This window comes from Lutra lutra, chromosome 3 (assembly GCF_902655055.1).
Source record: "Lutra lutra chromosome 3, mLutLut1.2, whole genome shotgun sequence".
In the NCBI taxonomy this organism is placed as follows: domain Eukaryota; kingdom Metazoa; phylum Chordata; class Mammalia; order Carnivora; family Mustelidae; genus Lutra; species Lutra lutra.
In genome coordinates this window covers 69,429,502-69,451,958 of record NC_062280.1, presented here as the reverse complement: position 1 = coordinate 69,451,958, position 22,457 = coordinate 69,429,502, and the positions used below count along the sequence as shown (strand labels likewise).

The following is a 22,457-nucleotide window of genomic DNA, read 5'->3' as shown; positions in this document are numbered from 1 at the left end:
TTCCCAATTTATCTAAGAAATTTTACAAATAAATGCAACGATGTGCTTATTGTAAATCTATTTCCAAGCTATCTTCCAATGGTACATTTTTAAAAAGCACAAAGTTCACACTATTATAGATTTGTCAATCAAACATGAGTAGCATGAAAATGCACATAAACCCAATACCCTACTACAAGGCAAAACACGGAGACCCTCCTTGTAGAAACCCAGGCTGTCTGGTTACCTGTGACGGCTTGGTATTTATTCCATTCGGGGATCCGTGATAGATAAAAACCTTTCCCATATCATCGTAGGGAGCTCCAACTGCAATATCTGTTGACAACGTCACATTTCAACAAACATCCCAGTACGATGCCATAAGCATTCATTATTTTGGACAATCAAATAATCAGCCTGTGAGCATCATAACTATTTCACCATCTATTACCTGGGTAGCCGTCTTGATTAATGTCGCCAATATTTTTTACTGCAATGCCAAACATAGAATCTTTGGTTCCATTAAGACGAATGGGCTTGACTTTATTCCACCTGCCTTGCTGGTTTATGTAAACATACACGGCACCTCCAACTTCTCCATCTCTGTCAAAATACTGTGGGGCTCCGATCATTATATCTTGCCACCTAAAAACATGACGAGGGATAAAACTGAACCATCGGCTAAAATACCAGCGAGCTCACAGAGAATGCCATCAGCCCAGGTACTAAGGACACAGAGACAGGACGCAGAAAGGACCTCAAATCTGGAATTGATTTCTCATCCATTAAAACATTTTTGTAGGTGTGTTTATGTAATGTTCAGATAATGTAATGTTTAGGTATGTAAGTGTTTAGGTTTAGGTAAAACATTTTACACAATAGCCCACGATGAATGCCCAGAGGAAGGTATCAATGGGAAGAACCTGAAGATAGTCCCCAAGTTGGAACAAGAGTGTACAGACTCTGCTCCCCTCCACCCACCCCCCAAACCACCACCACTAGACATAACTATTACTTTGTCGCCGATCCTGGTTTTTAAAAGGACTTTCTGGATGCTCCCACAGCCCCATGAGAAGCCACAGCAGAAGAGCCGCGTAGGTGTCATTTTTCGAGTTAATGTTTTTCCATATTTTAATTCTCACAGACCCAAAATATGAGTGAAAATGAAAAACTGAAAATGTAAATAACCTGAGGAAGGTAATGAACGTCTGCTGCCAAAATACAAGTGATAAGGACATGGCAGGAAGATAAAGATCTGGCAGCAAAAATGTTGAGTCAACGAACCTGAAAGGATGGCTCCTCTCAAGTCTGAAAAATGCCCAAGAACCAACAGTTTTTGGCAGATGTAAAGTAACCGAAGATGCACTTACCCATCTTTGTTAAGGTCTGCCACTGCCACGTCATAACCGAATGAAGAAGCCAGACCTTCCCCGTCAAAGATGTATTCAGGGAGGAGATGAGCAGACTTCGTGTCCCTTTTTAGCAAAACCACAGCTCCACTATGATTGGCTCTTGGAGCACCAGAAACGAAAGTGATCTCGTCTTTAGAAACAATACCTTTTCCTGAGTCTAAAGAAAAGCCTAGAAAAACAAAGTAATAGTTCACATCACTGTGTATTTCAGGAGGCATCTAACACGGTAAGGCCATCACCACCTTTGCCTCTGGCTTCCCACCCATCTCCTTCCAGGCCTTTTTTAGCAGCTGTCACACTTACAACATGAAAGAGTTTGACCCAAGTACAAAGCAGTAGGCTAGGGTCATGGCTTTCTGTGACATACATGAAGACTTTTTTCAAGAAATTACCTGTGCTACTTAGCTTATGGGTAACTTGAGTCATGAAACACTCATGCATCTCCCGAAGCTGTTTGCACTCTACTTTGATACTAGAACTGTGGTAAAAGGAGATCAAGCTAGATCCTAAATTATCATGGGAAAGTACAGACCAACATACCTGAGTGCACGTTATAGGGTTCTGCTATAACGTAATGATTAGTAACTTCCACATTTATCAGTCTCCTTGGTAAAACAAATGCTAATATCCTTCATCTACCACAGACAGTATTTCGGACCAACTTAATTCTCAGACACAAACATGCAAACAAGACCATGACCAGTGAGATGGAGTATTTGAGAACCTCGTATAAACAATAGAGGTGAGCACGTTCTCACTGTTGATAATCACATACTCATTCGGAGGGCAGAAAACATAAGGCGCCCAATTAGAAAGCATCAGCTGGGGGGTCAGATAACAGACCAAGATCTGCCAGGAGGTGCATATCAATGCCTCTGTCAAAACCACTCAAACTGAGCAAATCTTCCTATAGGGAGGGGAGGCAGATGCCAGAGAGCATAAGCTCACCCTTCTTATTGTGATTTACAAAAAGCTTCACCACTACTGTTGCAGTTCTCAAACTGTGAAGTGAGTTGGAGAATATGATGAGCTCCGAGTTTAGAACAGGGTGATGTAATCAAATGCAGCTCTGCAAACCACCTGGCGGCAGAGCCTCAGCCTGGAGTGCTTTTCAGCGTGCTTCACTCGAAATGGAATAGAAAATAAAAAGATTTATGCTCTGTATGGATTTCCCCCCCCCAAAAAAATTTTTTCTTTAAATGACCATGACCAAGACAATTTATTTGTCATCTCAGAGGTCACAAACCTAGGTAGCTATTCATCATCACATCGGGGGATGTGCCGGGCTGCTCCCTGGGAGGCTGTGTTTTATAAACAAACTGATCAGGATCTGTATAGGAAACGCTGGTCAGAAACAGCAGGCCTGGACACACGCATGGAACGGAAAAGATTGAAGAGAAAGCAATTATGCTTCGTAAAAGGCCTGCCAGCTCCCAATGCTCCTGCTGCACGAGGTGGCCACCTCCGCCTCTGGCTGGCCAGCCTCACCAGCTTCCAAAACCACAAGCAGATCACTTACTTCCTCAAGCCCATTGATTTTTTTGAAACAATAGACACACAGACAGCACGGACAACAAAAATGTGACAACACGAACTGGACTCTTCCCCCTCCAGGCAGCCTCTTTTGAGGCAACCCATTCTTAAAAGGGGCTAATGTGTTTAATAAAATATGCCAAAACCTCTCGAATGCTCCAAGAGCAACTGTTTGTAAAAAACCACGGGCATCTATCTTAAAGACCAAAGTGGTGGTGTCTTGACCAGAAAACCCTGACCAGGCTTCTTGACCATTACATTAAATTTTAATTTAATATTACTTCTCATCAAAAATAATCCCTAAATAACACATTTGATGAGAGGCTGCCTGTTAAAATATATTCAAAGAACATACTTGTGTGTTGATGGTATTTACCCTGAAAAACCATACTGAGTAGTTGAGATTGCAAACGGATGGCGTCTGCGTCCCATTTGTGTCCTGCAAAGCCACTGACCCAGCACTCACACAACCCAGCTGCTTCGCATCCTGCCTCATTTCCACGAGCCTTTCTTTCCTTGGTTGAGGGATGAGCAACTGTGTGACCTTGGACTAAGAAATGAATCTCCCTAGGTCACAGTTTTTTTCTATCAACAAAAGAGGGATAATCATACCTATTTTATAATATTATTGGGAAGGTCAAGTACAACTTGTATAGCAATAAATACAGCACATGGTTGGCACTTAACAAGTGGTAAGTTTAACTTTTCTCTGCCCTCTTCTATGCCCTCACACCAGATTTTTTATTTGGAAGGAGGAGTGTCTGAAAAGTTGTGGTTTTGTTTTTGTTTTCTTTTTAATTAACAGTACCATTCATGCATATCTCTATAATTAGAACATTTTTAGAATATGCTTACTAACACATTGTTTAGAATTATTCTTGTGTTTTTACTTTTTACCTTCCATTGTTCCAGTAACATCTCTAGCACAGGGGTACTTTAAAAAAAAAAAAAATGTAGGTCACTATTTAGGTTTAGGAGATTTTTTTACATTTTTTCCCAAGAAATGTACAGTAATTATTCTTTATGTCAACTCATACCAAGAATTAAAGCTTTTAAAAGCCTTTGTGTAATTACCATAATGCACATGAATAATTTAGGACACCCATTAGTAATGCAAATGAGCCTGAGGAGTTAGGGAACTGGCACTTAGACACAGTCTGGGGGTCCTCCAAGCTGCTCTGGCAGTGCTGCTCAGCTGCCACTGGAAAGCCACCATGCCACCCGCCAGGGGGCCTGTGACAGGGGGGCCCCAGTCCGGAAGCAGAGCTGACTCTTGGAGAACAACAGTCACCAAGGAAGGACCTGGAGGTCTTGACCTGCCACTTCAGAGTAACTTCATAAATGTAGCTCTTAAGAGTATCTCTAGAAAGAGGCACTGGAGGGAGAGAGGAGGCAGCTCAGCTCACTGCCAACATCCCTGCCTCTCCCCACCACCCCCTGTCCCAACTGCCTGTTTCCAGTTTACAGAGGCCACTGCTGGCCCAGGTCAGAAGGGAAGAATCCCAAGCATCACCCAGGTTACCTCGGGATCACCAAAGCTTAAATCCAATTCCCATCAGCGCAGCCACAGGCCCCTGGCTCCTCCTGGCCTATTCTCAGCCTCGAAGTCCAGGGTCCTGGGCAGACAGGGTCTCACTGAGGTATCTGGAAAGGCGGGCATGCCAGCTGCGCTCATTCCTACCTAAGTAACTGTTCGCGGGAACAGGAACTAGACTTTCATCATGGTCAGTCTCTCCACCAACTTCATAAGGCCCATCTTCAAAGATGTTCATGTCAAAAAAAGTGTTATTCTTTTGCTCTACGCGAACGATGCCTAAAGAAATGAAATGGCAAAAAAAAAAAAAAAAAAAACCATGAAGATGGAACAAAATAAAAGAGATGGTTCCTAATACACATGCCTCATGTTCATAAGGATAAGAAGAAGAGTCTGGAGGAAGAAGGGCAGAGGAAATAGAGGGCTTTTGAGGTTATTAAAGTTTAAAGAATCATGGTTATGTGAATTTTTACAAAGAAGTTTGTTCTAGTGATGAAAAAAAATGCATTTTTAGGAATTCTCTGTAATGTCACAAAACTGGATGGAAAATGAAATGTTTACTTCATTAACTAAATCTAGAGAAAGTAACTTTTTAGAAATTACATGAGCCTGATGTATTTTATATCGTCTGTCATCCTACCATCAATTTACCTACTTTACTAGAGTGTAAAGCTGAAATGTGTTGATCCTTTCTCCAAACCACCTGAACCAAGATTTCATCTTTCTAAAATTTTCGAAATTAACAATTAAAAAGAGAAGATTTCATATAGTAAGCCCACTATGTGACTTTTTAAAAACAGTAACATTTTAAATCAGGGTTTATAAAGAAGGTAAAAATGCTTCCCATAAATACATACATACATAACTTGTGGGGGTTTTTGTTATTTTAACCATAAGTGGCATCTATTCTTGCTATGAAAAAACTATTTCTAAATTCTATGTGTTATTTGGATGAGGTAAACATAACCTGACAAATACTGTTATGTTGGGAGTGGGGAGGCCAAAGGAAATTCCTCCCAAAGGTTACTATGGATGACATAAAGGGGAAGATGTTCCTCAAGGATTATATCTAATAGGAATTCAAACTTGGGGGAGTTTTTTTGAGTGCAAAAGGGAAAATTTCCCTAAGTTATTCTTAACTACAGAAAATGTTGTAACACATTTATTTTAATAAATTTCTCAGAAAAATGTCTGATGTCTAAATCCCATGCATTTCTCTTCATTGTGCGTTAGAGTTAACTGTCTTTCATAACACAGTGATTTTCTATGCCAGCCTAATTTCTTGAAAGAAGTTAAACTCAGTCAAACTGAGGGCCCTTCTCCCCACTCCCTCCCAGTGTCTCCTTTTACCCACATCACAATCATAATTAAACGATACCATTAAACAACTTTCCCATAAATTATCTAAATTTATCATCTCACAATGCTCTAATTTGTCATCTACCCTTCTAACTTCTCTACTTTACTAGCAAAACACAGCCTTTTAAGATATAATGAAAAAATGTCTGTATTAATATACTGTTACTTGTACATGACACCACACAATTATTTTGTTTTCAGATCACTACCTTAAAATGAAATGTCTGCCAGCATTAAAACTTAAAACACTTTTAGCCTCAAGAAACAGGAAAATACAAAACAGAAAAAACTACGGATGTTAATTATTATATTCTTAGAGAAAAAAGTTAACTACTTGTATTAATGCAAATTGCTGAGAGGAGAAACATATCTTCCAATATACATTTCCACCACTGTTTTTGAAATCATATAATTGAGAGATTACAAATCCTACCTTACTTTTGTAATATACAAGTGCCTTGTAACATTTTGTTTTAACTTCAAATGTACTCAATCACGGGTGCATGTAACAGAAATTATGCAGTCATTCTAATCTCTATTGCTATAAATACATGTCCTACCTTTCCAGTTGTAAGTGCCTGGGGCTCCAAACACAATGTAATGAAAGTCTTTAGTAAAAGTAGCAGCTACTCCTTGCTGGCAAGAACCAAATTTTTCATGACCTCGCAATCGGCCATCGCAAAAACTCCAGTCTCCTCCATCCATGTCATCCTCAATCCTCAGATTCTGACTCAGGACATAACATCTTCCAAAGATATCTCGGGATTCCTGCTTTGTATTGACATGTTGCCTTTTTTCATATCGGTGAGCACATGTCTGCAAACAGATGGAATAAAGCAGCCCATTCATTTTTACAGACTTTACGCTTATTAGTGACCATTTTATCAATTTGTAATAAAGAGAGCTTAATTCTTTTTTTTTTTAAAGATTTTATTTATTTATTTGACAGAGATCACAAGCAGGCAGGAGGCAGGTAGAGAGAGAGGAGGAAGCAGGCTCCCTGCTGAGCAGAGAGCCCGATGCGGGGCTCGATCCCAGGACCCTGAGATCATGACCCGAGCCAAAGGCAGCGGCTTAACCCACTGAGCCACCCAGGCGCCCCAAGAGAGCTTAATTCTAAATAGGATGTTAAACATGTCCCTCATCCTGGAATGGGATCCAAAACCAGCAACGGTTCTCCAAAGTGGCACGAGGGGACCACAATCTAGCATATCAGAACTAGGACTTCTGTCTTATTCTCGCCTGGAAGATAATGCTCCAGTCCAAATACTGAATGCCAGTCTGTACTCCACAGGCAATGTATTTGTAAACTGACCTGTCACATAAACAATGGGAAATATCTTCTCTCATTTTCTTAAATGGCTTTTATTGGCCGTATAAACTTTCCCATCAGTATGTTGGTGAAAATTTGTAATTATGTTCCAGAGGGGAGAAATCACGGACATATTTTCCTAGGACGAGCAGACATAGCTAAAACAAAGACATTTCCCTTTTACCCACACTATTTTTTCCTGATAATCAGTCTTAACTTGTACTCTAAGCTCAGATTAAGGTTATTTTAAAAGGCAGAGTGAATTACACTGCCAGAAAAAATGAAATACTCTTTATAATTTTACAAGGTATTCAGGGTTACTTTCCATACAACACAGGCTGAATAGACTTTTTGACAGCCAAGTTGATTTCCTGTAATGATAATCTCTTAATTATCAAAACTTAGGATTCAGCAAAATTCTCATTTTTTTTTCAAAATCCTGTATCAATTCGTTAGAGCAACCGGATTTTAAAAGAGATAGAGACAGAGCATCGTGATCCAGCCAGGCAGGCATTTCCAAGGCCATCTCCCACAATCCACTGAACAAACCCCTTTCTTCCTTCACTGCTACTTATATTTGAAGATGTTCAGAACAAACAACCAGACTTTTAAATTACCTGCTCTTACTTTCCATGACCATTCCCATGTTCTTTATAACTCAGCTAAAAAAGTCACATAGTTTCTGGGACATAAGCCACGTCTAGTTTTCTCCTGCATTCTAAAGACCAGCTGGCATTTTAGGAATATTAGTGAAGGTATAGTAATAAGTTCTTTGAGTCTGAAAGCTCTAAAGAAAAGCGGGTTTTATGACTATTTCAAAGTGTATCAAAAATCACAGAGGGGCGCCTGGGTGGCTCCGTCAGTTACTCATCTGACTCTTGGTTTCAGCTCAGGTCATGATCTCAGGATCACAGGATCGAGCCCCAAGTCAGGCTCCATGCTCAGTGTGGAGTCCGCTTGAGATCCTCTCCCCTTCTCCCTCTGCCCCTCCCTCTGCTTGCTCTCTCTCTCTTAGATAGATAGATAGATAGATAGATAGATAAATAAGTAAATAACATCTTTAGGAAGCACAGAAAAAATAATGCCTGATTTCTTCTTGACATCAATTCCTGCTGTAAAGCAGCGAGTCCTCCGGATTGTCCACGGGGCGGACAGGGGCTCTGCCCGCCTTGCGCACTGCTGTCAGCCTGGTGCTGGCACACGACAGGCGCTCAGACCTTGTGGAACGGGCACGCTTCTCCACACTTACCACAACTTTGCCCCCTGGACCTTGGCTCTGCACGGTGACCCCCATCCACTGATCTTCCTTGCTTTCTGATGAAGGGTCCGCTGTGGAAAGCAGCACAGGTTACACAGGTTACATACACACAGTTAGCACTTCAAAGTCACTGAAGCAGGCAATGCGGCAAGAGAGGAACACAAACACAAGATGGTTTCTACTCTGCCTAGGTTCCGAGTCTTGCTCCTTAGTAAATTCAGTTACTCAATCCAGAAAAATTATTTCTCCTTTGAAGAAACAGGTAAGTGGTTCCTGGTAAAAACCTTCTTAAAATTCTTTACATAAACTATATAGCTTTTACCTGGTGGCCTTACACTCTTTCTGACAACCAGGATCCTGAGTACAAAAACCTATTTGAAAATTATAAGACTCAGGGGTAGCCTTCCAACATGTGCGGCTTAAAGCATTGATGGAAAATCCAGTCTCCAAACTCCAACTGTCATCCAAACTAACAAGAACTGGGCACTTCTCTACACAGTCCTAAATTTGTCATATAACAGCATGCACCATCATGTATGTGTTTATTTCGGTATCAATCTATACCAAAGTTTTGCCTTCCTCAGTGAGAAGACAGGCACCCTTTTTTTATCTTGAATCATTGCAAAAATGTGAAAACTAAACAACTTTAAGTAGAGTGAAGCCAAAATGCTATAATGTTAAAGAGTGATTATGTCTAGATTACCCATGGTTTGGGGGTTTTTCTTTATATAGGTCGATGTCTTTTGCAACTTTCTCACAATTAACATATATCATTTTCTAATCAGTAAAGAAAAAAAACCAAACGTTATTTCTAAAAGATGAAAAAGAGAAGAACATAAACATGAATCTGCAAATCTACTTAGACCAAGTGTGTCAAATCTGGCTCACTTGGAGCTTGTCAGTATGCTAACTGCTCAACTCAGCATAGATCCCTCACAAGACAAGCCTCTGTTGGAGCCAGAGGGCAAAATTATCCATGATGGTCAGCTCTCACTTTAGAGAGCTCTGGTATTTAAAACAGCCTTTCTCCCAAATATTTTAACAGCAAGCGAGAACTTTTGGCAGCCAAGTACAAGCTATACACAATTTTCTTTGCAGCTCTGAATTTAGTTTTTCAACAGCCTCCTGTAGAACCTCAGCACAACACTAGGTGGTGACATCCATACACCATATCGTTTTAGAAAGCAAGCTTAGGAAGGGCTGCAAGTCAGTATGCATCCCAGTGTCATTTAAAAAGTAGATGTTTTCAGGGCAAACAAACAGTCAAGACAGGTATTTAAGAGAGGCTCTCTCTCCAAGAACAAAGGCTTGGGCTCCCCCTCCCTCCTCATGGAAAAGGCAAGTGGGGTCTGGCTAAGTGAACAGAGTGAGGACAGAAGGACACACCATCGTTATCGAATTCAATCCGTGTACAAGGTCCCGGGGAGGTGATGTCACAGCTGTACAAGCCTCCTGTTCTGTTGGCCCTCTGCAGTGGAAGGGCCGCAGCCCGAGGGGCCCCCACCAGCAGCCTGTTGACAAAGCAGAGAATTTGGAGTTTAACAAACACAATTAACATTTCAGTTAGAACTGAAGATGATGATGTGGAGATGTCAGCATTATTCGTGGTCAAGAGTTCCTAGATGCCCCACTGGCTTAGGTGCTGGGGACAGTAAAGGTGGAGTCCTATGGCTGGTCCCTGCAAAAACACACACACACACACACACACCACCACCACCACCACCACCACCACCACCCCCCCAGGTGAGTCAAGCCCAGAAAGGGGTTGTTGAAACAACATGAAAAGTGTGCCATCTCTCATGGTATCAGCACCTCTCAGAGTAGGATTCTGGTGTTTTAAAAGATACATTTTATAGAACATGACCCCTAAACCTAATTCAAGGACATATGGAACTCAACATACACTGGAGGGGGAAGATGGCCCCATTAAACTTAACAAGCAATGATGTGTCAACATCTAACACTATGCCTTCCTGAGGCATTTTTCAAAGGTAATTTTGGCTAGACGCTGAATCTTCGGTTCACATACTGTCTAATTAATTAAACAAGGAGGCCATTAGGCCCATGTGGCTTAATGATGTGGCAGTTATCTAAGCCTGTAAATGCCTCAAGGTTATAAAATCAAACCCAAGGGACAACCAATCACATGCAGCCAACCAGGCTTTAAGCTACAGCTGATTAAATAATTTTTCTTTGCTTTTCTACTTTCTCTGTAGGAGACTTTCCCCTGGTGCCTGTTGGCAGAGCACTCCTAACCACTTCTAATCTGCCACTGCCAGATTCCTATTGATCTTTGCTCCAACTCGTAAAGTGTTTTTTTTAATATGCCTTAGTTAGTTTATCTTTTAATAATACTGTTTAGAACCTAAACTTGCCCAAGATACAACTAGCCTGAGTCTCCTTCCCTCTGCCCAGCTCTCGTGCTTTCTTCCTCTGCCTTTCCGGAGCAGCTCTTACTCTCGGAACTCCTGACCCAAATGGGTTCAGCCTCCATCATCCCATCAGTCTGGCGCAGACATGGCAGGGAGGGTCTGGGCAGCATGACCGGTGTACTCGGTATTCTACTATGCCTTCTTCCCTCCCTCCCCAGTGATGCTAGCTCCATTAAGAGGAGGCCCTATTCCCAACCCACAAGCATTAAAAATCTCAGTTTCACAGCCAGGAGGGATCTTCAGAAACCCACTGTTTCTGTAGGACTCCTTTTGATAATGCTGTCCACAAACATCTGTGGGTCTGGCTGACTCACAGAACAGCTAGGAACAGTAACAAAGGGAAGGAACACACCTCCGGGGACAGAGAAATGAGGCTGGAGCTGGGGGAAAGAGCTGGACACACACATGTGAACCAACAACTCCTCAAACAGGAAACAAGCCACTCCCAGCCTTTAAGAAACCCACAGATCTCAGATGCAAAAACAAAAAACCATACACACACCAAAAAAACCCCTACAAACAAAACAGTCCCTCCCACCTGTCTTTCTGATCCCAATAAAGGATGGAACAACAACAAAAACTTAAACCGATACAATGCAGCAGGTGCAACAGAAGGAAATGCACTCAAAAAAACAGGGAGGGCGCAAGAGTTTGTCCAGGGAGGGCCAGCGAAGCACGGTGTTCCAGAATGAGGGCTGGCTCACGTGGGAACACACGTCGCTAGCACCATCCCTCCTCCCACATCCCTGCATGGCAGGCATAGCCCACTTCCACCCCACACTCTGTCCCACATCCAAAGGCATGAATAGCATGCACCAACACAGAGAACTGGAGTGGAGACTTAGGACCAAGGCAGGGTCCCCGGGGCCTGAAAGTTTTCTTGGCAGAAGGTAGGGGCAAGGTAAAGGGCCACAGGCATCGCCACAGGACCACCACACACATATTCCACCAATGTTGTCCCAGATCCCAGGAGCTCCCACAAACAGCTGAGAGGTGAACTGGCCTCGGCTGTAAATGAACAAGCTCAATTACCTGGCTGATCTGTGGAAGGAACCCTGACCCAGGGACTGGGCGGGATTAGCCAAGTGCTGGGCTCAATAGCACTGAGTCACAGGATGTGAGAGCATACAGCCCTCTAATTCTACAGATAAGAAAACAGAGGCCTTTGCAAGGAGGGTAGTCCCCTAAGATCTCCTAAGATCACTGCTTATATATAAGCACTGCTAGATATATATATATATAGATAGATAGATAGATACATACATACATACATACATACACATACACACACACATATATATGTGTAGGGACAAAACATTACTTTGGAGCACTATTTTTCCCCTTCCTGTCAAATGCTTCCTAGGCTATAAGGCATTTATAACCTAGGGAAAAGGGCAAAACCTACACAATGAAACACAGAAACAAGAACTGCTCTGTTAACCGACAGATGGAGGCAAAATATGGAAAGGCTGCTGGCAGGCAGAGTCAAAGCGTTCCTGGAATCGGGCGAGGTGAAGACTGGGGAGAGGTTATCTGCAAAGGCAACCAGCTCCAGCAGGAAAGCTGTAGAGAGCAGCCCCGGAGTTCCAAAGTCATTACAGAGTCTTCTCTGACCACTTCCTCTCCTTAGCCACACCCAAGGAGCCTGGCACCTAGGAGCCTAGCAAGCTACCTAAGGCAGGTGCTGGGCTTGCCAATTCCTGTTCATTGTACTCACTCATTCAGGCATTCATTCCGTGAACCTTCAAGAGCCTTCTAGAATGAGCAAGGGTTGCCCCCTCCCCACCAAACTCTGGCCCTGAGGGACCAGACCCGTAGGCAGGTATGAAACCCGAGAGCAGCCAAGGCGGCGGGCCTTGGTCGGGGGGGTGGGGGGGCACTCAAATCTGCCTGCGAGGAAGGGGGTCCCCAAGGCAGCCGTGGGGCAGGAGGCGGCAAGGGAGGGGTCTGCAGTGTGCAGAGGCTGACAGGGCAAGAGCCGGAGGACACGGCGGGGTAGGGATCAGTGATGCCACATGATGGGCTGGGGATGAGCCAGCCTGCTCTGCAGAGCCCGGGGTTCCGGGGTAAAGGGCCAGAGATGTGCACCTGCAGACCCCTCAGAGCCCAGGGGTTGCCGGCACTGCTGTGCCCTACAGGGGAGGGCGTGGATGGCTTTCCTGTTGTTTCAAAAGCTGCGGAGCTTGTTCTATTTCTGCAGACAGTCGGACAGTCCGTCCTCCTTCAGAGCAGGCCCGCAGCTCCCCACCCCAACCCCACCCCTACCCCCAGCCCCCTTTCTCCCAACTGCCTGCCCACTGCCTAGTTCTCCCTCCTTGGTACTTCCGCCCTCCATGCCCTCCATGTGTTCTGCTCAGCCAGGGGGTGGCTAAGGCAAGCCTTTAGCAGGCAAGTGAGAAAGAGGAGGCATTTCATTCCACTTTGCCAGCTGGTTACAGAGGCTGTGGCAGCACAATTTCACATGTGCTAAAAATACAAAGTTCTTTTTTTTCTTTTTATGTTTAACAAAATTTATTATGGTGCTATTTAGAATAAAAATGCCAAGCTCTTGTAGGAGTCCACACATTTTACTTAGGGCAGCTACTGCAGAGGAAAGCCAAACATACAGAAGACTGGAAAGGGCAAGGTTTGAGGGGGTGGGGAGGGGCAGAAAACACAGAAGAAAAGAGAACTCAGCAAATAAGAGAAATGGGCCTCTGGAGATAACATTAACAGCCACATTGCCTCCTGGTGGGGGGTGGGGGGGCCTGCCCCCACGTGTTTCCAGCACAGTTCTTCCTCCCAGGGCCCTGGACAGTTGGCATAGTGAGCCCACTCCAGAATCTGTCCTACCTTAGATGGAAGGGAGGCCCGGGTGCTCTGCAGCCCTTGGCAGAACCCCTCTGGTCCCTGGCCTCGGGCACCCATCAGCCAGAGGAAAGACAGGCAGCGATCACCAGGGGGGCTGCCCCTGCTCTGGCTGCATCTGGTTCCCTGGGACCACACTTCATAGGACAATCAGGAAAACAATGACCAGTGGGGGCGGGGGGCAGGTGCAAGTAAGTTGGATAAAATCAGAATCATAGAAAACATGAGGAAGCACCTTGATGGAAGAACACAGTAACTAACCCCAACAAAACTCAAGCGGCAGGTGTCCTAATTCTCAAGGTAAAAGTGGTCTTCTCTGGGTCAGGAAATAAACTCTTAATGGAGCTTGAACCCTGACTGAATCAGGAGGTCATAGCCTATTCGAGGAGGTTATGCTTAGCAGGAACAAATGACCAAAAAGAGCTGTGTCCAGTCAAACAAAGGCACCATCCCTGATGTAGCCCATCCAAGTCCTATAGGATGCGCACTGGACTAAGCCATTCAAACACCGCTGGCTCCTGAGTTAGCGGACTGTGCACAGCTCCCAAAGGGTTAGTCAGCATGCAGAGGAACACAAAGGCCACACCAGAATCTAGTTTCTGTTCAAATCCCAGCTTTCCTCACTTTTACCCCAATGCCCCTTGATGCTGGCTCAGTGTAAGCAGCACACATTCTCTGGGCACTGCCAGGATACCCACAGCAACGCCCGGGACTTGGGCAGCAGCTGCTCGGCTAGTCAGTTCATTTCCTCCTAAGAAGCAGTGACAGCAGCTGCTGTCATTACTGACCCACCCAGTATGTATGGAGGAATTCAAAACTACAGTGACAACTCACATTCAAAGTGACAGGGACCAGGGGATAGAAGTTACAGCCTTCAAAGGGAAATGGCAGAAATTAACATAATGGGGTCTGAGAAGCCTAGTCCCCTATCAGGTCAAAAGAAAAACTGTCAAGGAAGGGTGAAGATCTAAGTTTGAACTGGGATTGTTTTAGATATCAAAAGGAACAGGAAGAATTACTCCCGAGAGTGCTTTCCACAGGGCTAGTGAACAATCACCTCCACGATTTTGAAGCTATAATGATATAAAAACCCGGCCTGGGATTCCAACATATTGAAAAGCCACATTTAAAATACAAAACTCCGGGCGCCTGGCTGGCTCAGTAGGAATAATGTGCAACTCTTGATCCTGGGGTCATGAGTTCAGGCCCCAGGTTGGGTGTAGAGATTACTTAGATAAAACTTTAAAAAAAAAAAAAACAACTAAAACCTGCAAAACCACATCATCTTTAAAGACAAAAAATAAAATTTGAAATAGCAAAATACAATATCAAAGGCTAATGATGACACAAGCTTGACATAAAACTGAGGGTAGGATATAAATTCAGGTCTTTGTGGAGTCTAGATGAGAATTTCTGGCACAAGTATTCGGGACCCACTCTCATACTATTAACCACAGGGTTATTTCAGACTTCAAGACAGCCACACTCCTATTTCATATCCTCAAGTTCTCTCCCAAATAGAGCTGGTATACTTTTGTGTAACTACTTCAAACCAAAAGATCTAAACACTGGACCACTTTTGAAACTCTAAGGACAATAGCAGCTTTGCTTCATTGTTTTTGGCAGTAATTCATTTCCTCAAGGATTAAAGATTCTGCCTTCTAGCTACACAACTTTGTCCCAGGAAATATGAACTATTGCTTCATTAGAACAAGGACACTATTATTGGTGAATATAAAGCGCAGCCTTCTTAGTTTGTCCAAATTAAGTAATAAAAAAATTAAAAGATGGCATTACCATGGCATTTGTGTCACCTCTACCTTTAACCCAAGTTCAAATTCCATTTTTAATTTTTGTTAAACACATATAAATAAATGACAAGAAACCAAAAAGTAAGAAAGGACTTATGATGGAAAGCAGCAAATTCCAAACTCATCCCAAGCCTCATTATCTAGGAAAACCTCTTTTAAAAAAAAATCTGGATTTACTTCTCCGTATCTCCATTACTTCTGCTTCTACTTTTATTTCTTGATTTGTCAGCTTTGGATGATAACGGAGGACCCCACAACATGAAAAGGGAAGAACTTACACTACTTGCTACTTCACTTTCCTTCCCATGTTTAGTAACCATATTATCTTAGTTCTTCTATTTGTTACCCCTAAAGTTTTACACAATGTATTTAACCTTCTATTTTCCCTTCACCGACTTTCCACACCATCTCTCCCTTCCCTGAACGGTGAGATGCAGCCATCAATACCCTGACCCTTTCTCCCTCACTTTCCCCCCAACTCCTACCACCAATTAGCTAAACTTTTACACTATTGTCAGACTAGCGTACCACTTACATGCTGTCTTGTGTAATCACAAGACACCTGCTCTTTTACATAACCAGGTAAAAATTCAGTGTTCAATCAGACCACATTGAACTTATGTGCTTTCTCTCTGGGACCAGTATCAGAGCCCTTGGCCTTAAAGGAAACTGCTCCCAGCATCAAGGTCAAACAGACATTTCTTCCATTCATTCTATCAATTGCTTGCTGTACTTCCCATTTGAACCATGACTTTGGCTTGTCTTGGCATTTCTCATTGCATTTTTCCTTACGCTGTTTGCCTCGATCATTTCTAAGCTCCCTAGAATACCTTGTATTAAATCAGGATTGCTCCTTTGCTCGGGTTTCCTCCTCAGAGGCCTCAGATCCTTCTGCAACTCCACGAACTGTTCTGGGACTGCCTTGCTGGGCTGATCTGCTTCAGAAAACAGATTTCCCTCTTATTCTAATTACTTTCTTAAAAATCATACTAGGGAACAGTACATGACAGGTAAACTTAGTCCCTCCAGATACAAAAATGGCATTGTAGGACTCTGGGTTGAAAAACATTTTCTTCAGAACTTAGATGCTATAGCCTTTATCCTAGTATCCAGCGGTGCCAACGAAAATCCTAATGGAGTCCAATTTTCATTCCTTTGAACCTTCAGTCTCTTCATTTACCCTAGGCATTCTGCATGGCACAACCACATACCTGCATGTGAGCCTTTATTCACTTACTCTGTGCTGACTGCATGCTTTTTAGACTGACCGACTCACGGCACGTCGATCGCTTCACGTGTCCCATTTTCTGTGCTCTTTCTGGAACCCCTTAACTGCTCAGGTATTGGGTCTCCTGGCCTCCTTCCCTCTCTGTGGTTCTGAAGTTTTTCCAACTTGATTTTTTAATATTTCTACTGAAAAAGTTAAATTTCAGGAGTTCTATCTCCAAAAATCTTTCTTGGTTCCAGTCGTGCCTTAATTTGTGGATCAACATGTTCTTAACATTCTAAGCATTGCATTTCACCTGTAAGGTCTCCCCACAACCCCGACCCAGTTCTTGTCCTGTTCCTGGATTATGTATATCTTCCAGTGTTTCTCTCGGCTTACTTCAGCCATTCCTTTTTATGCTGCTAGCTCTCACCACATGCTTCATAGTCCTTGGTTCTCCTGTGTTGGTGTTGTCTAAAAAATGTCCATTTTTGGCTTGGTGTCACCCTGAGTAGGAATTCTGAAGGGAGCCCTGGGTGGGGTCAGGATTCACTTTACGCTGAGTGGGTAGGGAGCTGCCATCAGACTGAAAACCACTTGTAAAGCAAATGCTAGAGGAGGAAGCCTTAAATTTTTGGGGTGCCAGCATTCACACTAGAAAAACCCTGGTTTTTAGTTTTTTTTTTTTTTTAAATAACCATAACCGCCTTGTCTGTAAGAATCTATTCTGTATTTTTGAGCTGTAATCAATTTAAGCTCTGTAAAACCTGCCAACCTTCCCATCCCCCTACCCCCAACCCAACCAAAAAAGTGCTCTGGTATCGTTTTTGGCCAGGGTGTGAATGCCAGCAGCCTATACTCTGTACAGACATGGGGGCTGATGGTGCTATCTGGCATCTGTGGTCCTGCACATAGACCTTCCAGATCTAGACCTCAGTCTCCAGTCCCTGCCTTACCTGATCATTCCCAGGGCGGTCGCAGGGAAAACCCTCTCCACTTTGCCCTAGTCCCGGCATGACCTGCTCCAGACTGTAGCTCTTCCCCCTTGTTACAGTCGTAAGCCAGACCATCTGCCTCCTGTCTTGTAGTAACCTAATCTCACCCTTTATGGAGCCTTGAGGAGCCTGGAGGGAAACCTGCACAGGGAGTCCACCATCCGCAACCTTAAGTCAAACCCCAGCCTTTTGAAGGAATCCAATGTTCACCTCAGCCCTGTTTCCTTGCAGTCTAAAGAGGTCTTTCTCCCAGCTATTCCCATAACACCTCTTAATCTTTACTAGCACCCCTCATCTACTATGGATGCCTACAAATACGATTTCCTCGCTTGGAAAAAAAAATTCAAAACGAATTTTTTTGGCCAATTTGTATTACAAGCTTTTATGAATATAGATGAAATAGCCAATTGACATCTGATCCTCTATACAAACATTTAAATAACATATTAAACATTTAAAAGTAGCTTTACTTGTATTCCATGAAGTGATTTTATTCACACTCCATATATTTCTTTGATACTACTTTCTGAAAACCATGTCTAACCCAGTTTTCAGGAGCATTCCCAGGACATTTTAAAGTTTACAAACACAACCAAGACTTGCAATTATGGTGTCAAATCCTGAGGAATTATTACTAAATGGTAGGTAAATTTCTTTGCCTCCTTTTTAAAGGCAATTTATTTTATTTAAAATATTTTAAAACCAATTTAACCTCTATCCACATCCACAATTATAACTGATGGAGGTCCTATTAGGCTAATGTGTTCATAACAAAAAGAACTTTCTTGTTCAAAATAAAGTAACCAAGAAGGCAACTCTCACAGGAGAACAACTTTTTAAGGGCTCATATATAAGGTGAAATGATTTGGGGGTGAAAAAATGGATCTTGCATTATAGTCCAGGCTGTACAGAGAACAACTCTTCAAGGCCCCCTGGGCTGTGGACAAGCATCTCAGGAAAGGCCCCTGGGTCGCACCTTCTCTCCTGGAAACCCTAGTCCCCTCGACACAGAGGCCACGTTGTATGGAGTCATTTTTGCTCACCAGACTATCCACAGAGCGGTTAAAGTTTTCAGCTCTTAGCTTGGCTGACCACATACCCAGGCCTTCCCAGAATAGTCCTCGCTCACACCTGTTGTTCTGGACTCCCTCTCCCTCACACAAATAATTCCAGTTTGGTAGACAAATTATGCAGTCACCCCAGCCTCAGATATAAAGCTAGCAATGGAACTTGACTGATGCAACAGCTTGAGTTTTAAAACCCTGCGCTTGAAATTCCAGCTATATGGCTGGATCTGGGGATGGTTTCACAAGCACTAGTGAGTTATTTTGGCCTGGGAGGCCCTACAACCCATCTCCCCATGTCCGGGCTACTTGAGGTCACCTTGTCTGGTCACCAAAGCTCTCCTGGCCTTAGGAGCCAATGACATGGACTCTCCAGCTGTCCACTGACATACTTCTCCCTCCAGCCAGAAGCAGAACAGCACGTCTGCTCTCCAAGGGCCAGTGGTCCACAGGGGATGTCCGTACGTACCCCTGCACCACCCCCTGGTCACCATCAGCACCCCAGAGAGCCTGCCCAGATTGCTGAGGAGTCTTGTCCTTCCCTCTCCTTAAAGATCCTCCTCCCCTCTCTTCCCCACCTGGTAAAGAGAAGCAAGGAGGCATTAAAGCTTGCCTGCGCTTTTATCTAAACCCGGCAACTCTGCCTGCATCAGGCTCTTTCATGGGGAGAAAGGGCCTGCTTCTCTCTCCTTTGCAATCAGAAAAATCAATCATCAGACTAATACCTCCTGTTAGCCTTTCCAGCCAAAGTGTGTGTGTGTGTGTGTGTGTGTATTTATAATATACTTGTGTGTGTGTGTAGCTATATACACATATAAGTTATGAAACCTTAAAATGTTTTCCTTATTTTGGTGACCGGTCATTTGGAGATTTCAAAAATACATCTGAGAACTCTGCACTCACAAGTTTATATCCAGTGGTGGTGAGCTAGAAGTCTCTACTCTCATCAGCCCTCTGTGGAGCTCAGGGCTGTGCGGCACACGGACTAAAGCTCTCGGAGGGCACAGATCTTTCTGTCTTGAACCCACAGGCTCATCCCTCTAGGAGCAGGCTCTGGCTCACAGCAGTGCATAATCAATATGTACTAAGGAACCATCATAGCCAGCTGCTTCAAGACAGGATGTGTAGTTGTTGGTAGGAATGCAAATTGGCACAGCCACTTTGGAAAATGGTATGGAGTTTCCTCAAAAAATTAAAAGTAGAGCTACCCTATGACCAGGCAATTGCACTACTGGGTATTTACCCCAAATATGCAGATGTAGTGAAAAGAAGGGCCGTATGCACCCCAACGTTCATAGCAGCAATGGCCACAATAGCCAAACTGTGGAAAGAGCCAAGATGCCCTTCAACAGACAAATGGATAAAGAAGATGTGGTCCATATATACAATGGAATATTACTCAGCCATCAGAAAGGATGAATACCCGAATTTTGCATCAGCATGGGTGGGACTCGAGGAGATTATGCTGAGTGAAATAAGTCAAGCAGAGAGTGTTAATTCTCATATGGTTTCACTTATTTGTAGAACATAAAGAATAGCATGAAGGACATTAGGAGAAGGAAGGAAAAAATGAAGCAGGAGGGGGGTTGGAATCAGAGGGGGAGATGAACCATGAGAGACCATGAACTCCGGGAATCAAACTGAGGGTTTTATAGGGGAGGTGTTGGGGGGATGGATAAGCCTGGTGATGAGCATTAAGGAGGGCACAGATTGCATGGAGCACTGGGTGTTATATGTAAACAATGAATCATGGAACACTACATCAAAAACTAATGACATACTGTATGGTGACTAACATAATAAAAAATAATAATTAAAAAAAAAAAGGATGTGTTGGAGCCGAACACATCATCAGAGGTCATTACTACCAAGTGACTTGGTGGCAACAGCCATCTCTGCAAGGAGACCCTGACCTGGGCAGATGTACTGGTTTTCTGTGGCTGCTGTAACACGTCACCACAAACTTGGTGGCTTAAAACAACACGAACTTAGCATCTCACAGTTCTGTAGCTCAGAAGTAAAAATCAAAGTGTCGGCAGTTACTCTCTGAAGGTTCTATGGGAGACTCGGTCTCGCCCTAGCCGGCTTCCAAGGCTGCCAGCATTCCTTGACTCCTGGCCCCTTCCTCCTTCTGCGAGGCTAGCAGTGATGCGGCTCCAAATCTATCTTCTGCCTCCTTCTTCCACATTAGCAGGCTCCCTCTGATTACACTGGCCTGCATGGGTAATCCAGGATAATCTCCTTAAAGTCATCTGATGAAGAACCCTAACTTGCAACTTTAAGTCCCCTGTGCCACTTAGCCTGATAATTTACAGGTTTGGGGGGTTAGGACACAGACTTCCTCATAGGCACTAGGCTTTCTATTATGGCAAGAAATCTAAACAGTCTCCTTCCTTATTCATAGTAAATTGTACTCAGCCTCTGGGAACTTAATTTTTGATGATAACCTAAAATATTTTTGCTGAGGCTAGGCATTTCTGAAGAGCACAGGCTAAGTTAAACTTTTCCCTCACTTTGGACCCTTTAGCTAGACTGGGCTTGTTTCAAACCCTTGACCACATGCTCCCTCTCCTGGCTCAGGACTTTCGTACACGTTCCTCTCTCCCTGGAATCCCCTTACTCAACTTGAGGTCTCTGTTTAAAAACCCTCCTATACCTTCCAGGCTAGGTCAGGTGTCCGTTCGCGTTCACCTTACTTTCATAGCAACAGCCATGGTCAGTCCTAGGAGGACTTGCCTATTGTCTGTCCATCTCCCCTGTCACAGGGTTGGCTGCCCAGAGGCTGAGGCCACATCTATTCTGCTCACTGCTGCCTCCCCTCCCATCCAGCTCCATGCTCGGTACTTCAAGGACACTCAGCCAGTATGTTTAACAAATGAGTCACGTCCATACAGTAGCTTGCACAACTTACTCTTAACAATTTCAACCCAGCAAATTTAAAATCTGAGGAACCTTGAACCTTCAACCATTTCTACAGGGAGCCTTCTAAAAGCAGCGGACAATGGGGAGCACTACCCACTGCTGGTTATCCTCATACCGCAAGCCAGACACTCCTCTGAGGGCTCTAGATTGTTTTTAAAGAAATGAGAGAAAGAGAGAGTGCACAGGAGCAGGGGGGAGGGGCAGAGGGAGAGGGAGAAGCAGCCTCCCCGCTGCACAGGGAGCCCACAGCCCGACTGAGCCACCCAGGTGCCCCTGCACTGGGAGTTTTTAAATGTAAAAGTGAGACTGTAATGATGTGATATTGTCTTACAGTTTTGTCTATAAGTCTGAGTAAAATGACATGGAAATGCTGGCTGCCAATTTGCTAGCACAACCCCTCGGTCATCTGTTCATTCCTTCACTCATTCAGCAAATACTTCCCAAGACCCTCACTAAACGAGTGCTCTGGCCCACGCTGTAGCTGACCCGCCTCCCCAACTCAACTAGACCTATTAGAGTTGTCAGCGGCCCTAATTCCAGCGATTCCTACTGATGAATATATTTGCAGAGAAAACCAGTCTTTCAAAATGAAATACTTAGCAACACCTTACGCAGAGAGCAGTTTGCCTCAAATGCCCACACCACATTTGGAAAGGCTGGAAGGTATCAAAAGGAAACTTTAGGTAACATAAATGCCCTCAACTAAAAGGACAAACACCAAAATGAGCCCATTAGATGGGTTTTGAGAGAAAGCTTTAAAACTTCTTGTCAAAGGAAGCTTGAACTTGGTTT

At 43.8% G+C, this 22,457-nt stretch overlaps 1 protein-coding gene across 2 annotated transcripts in view; it reads right to left on the bottom strand.

The window, feature by feature from the left end:
- Nucleotides 1-22,457, bottom strand: part of ITGA6 (integrin subunit alpha 6) — a 77,603-nt gene that overhangs the window by 31,491 nt on the left and 23,655 nt on the right. For both annotated transcript variants that reach the window (XM_047722164.1, XM_047722165.1), the window contains exons 2-8: nucleotides 9,774-9,898; nucleotides 8,379-8,458; nucleotides 6,378-6,633; nucleotides 4,606-4,737; nucleotides 1,350-1,560; nucleotides 431-624; nucleotides 227-315 (exon numbers count right to left, since the gene is read on the bottom strand). In XM_047722164.1, the coding sequence (XP_047578120.1) occupies nucleotides 227-315; nucleotides 431-624; nucleotides 1,350-1,560; nucleotides 4,606-4,737; nucleotides 6,378-6,633; nucleotides 8,379-8,458; nucleotides 9,774-9,898 (1,087 nt within the window). The remainder of the gene's footprint in view (nucleotides 1-226; nucleotides 316-430; nucleotides 625-1,349; nucleotides 1,561-4,605; nucleotides 4,738-6,377; nucleotides 6,634-8,378; nucleotides 8,459-9,773; nucleotides 9,899-22,457) is intronic.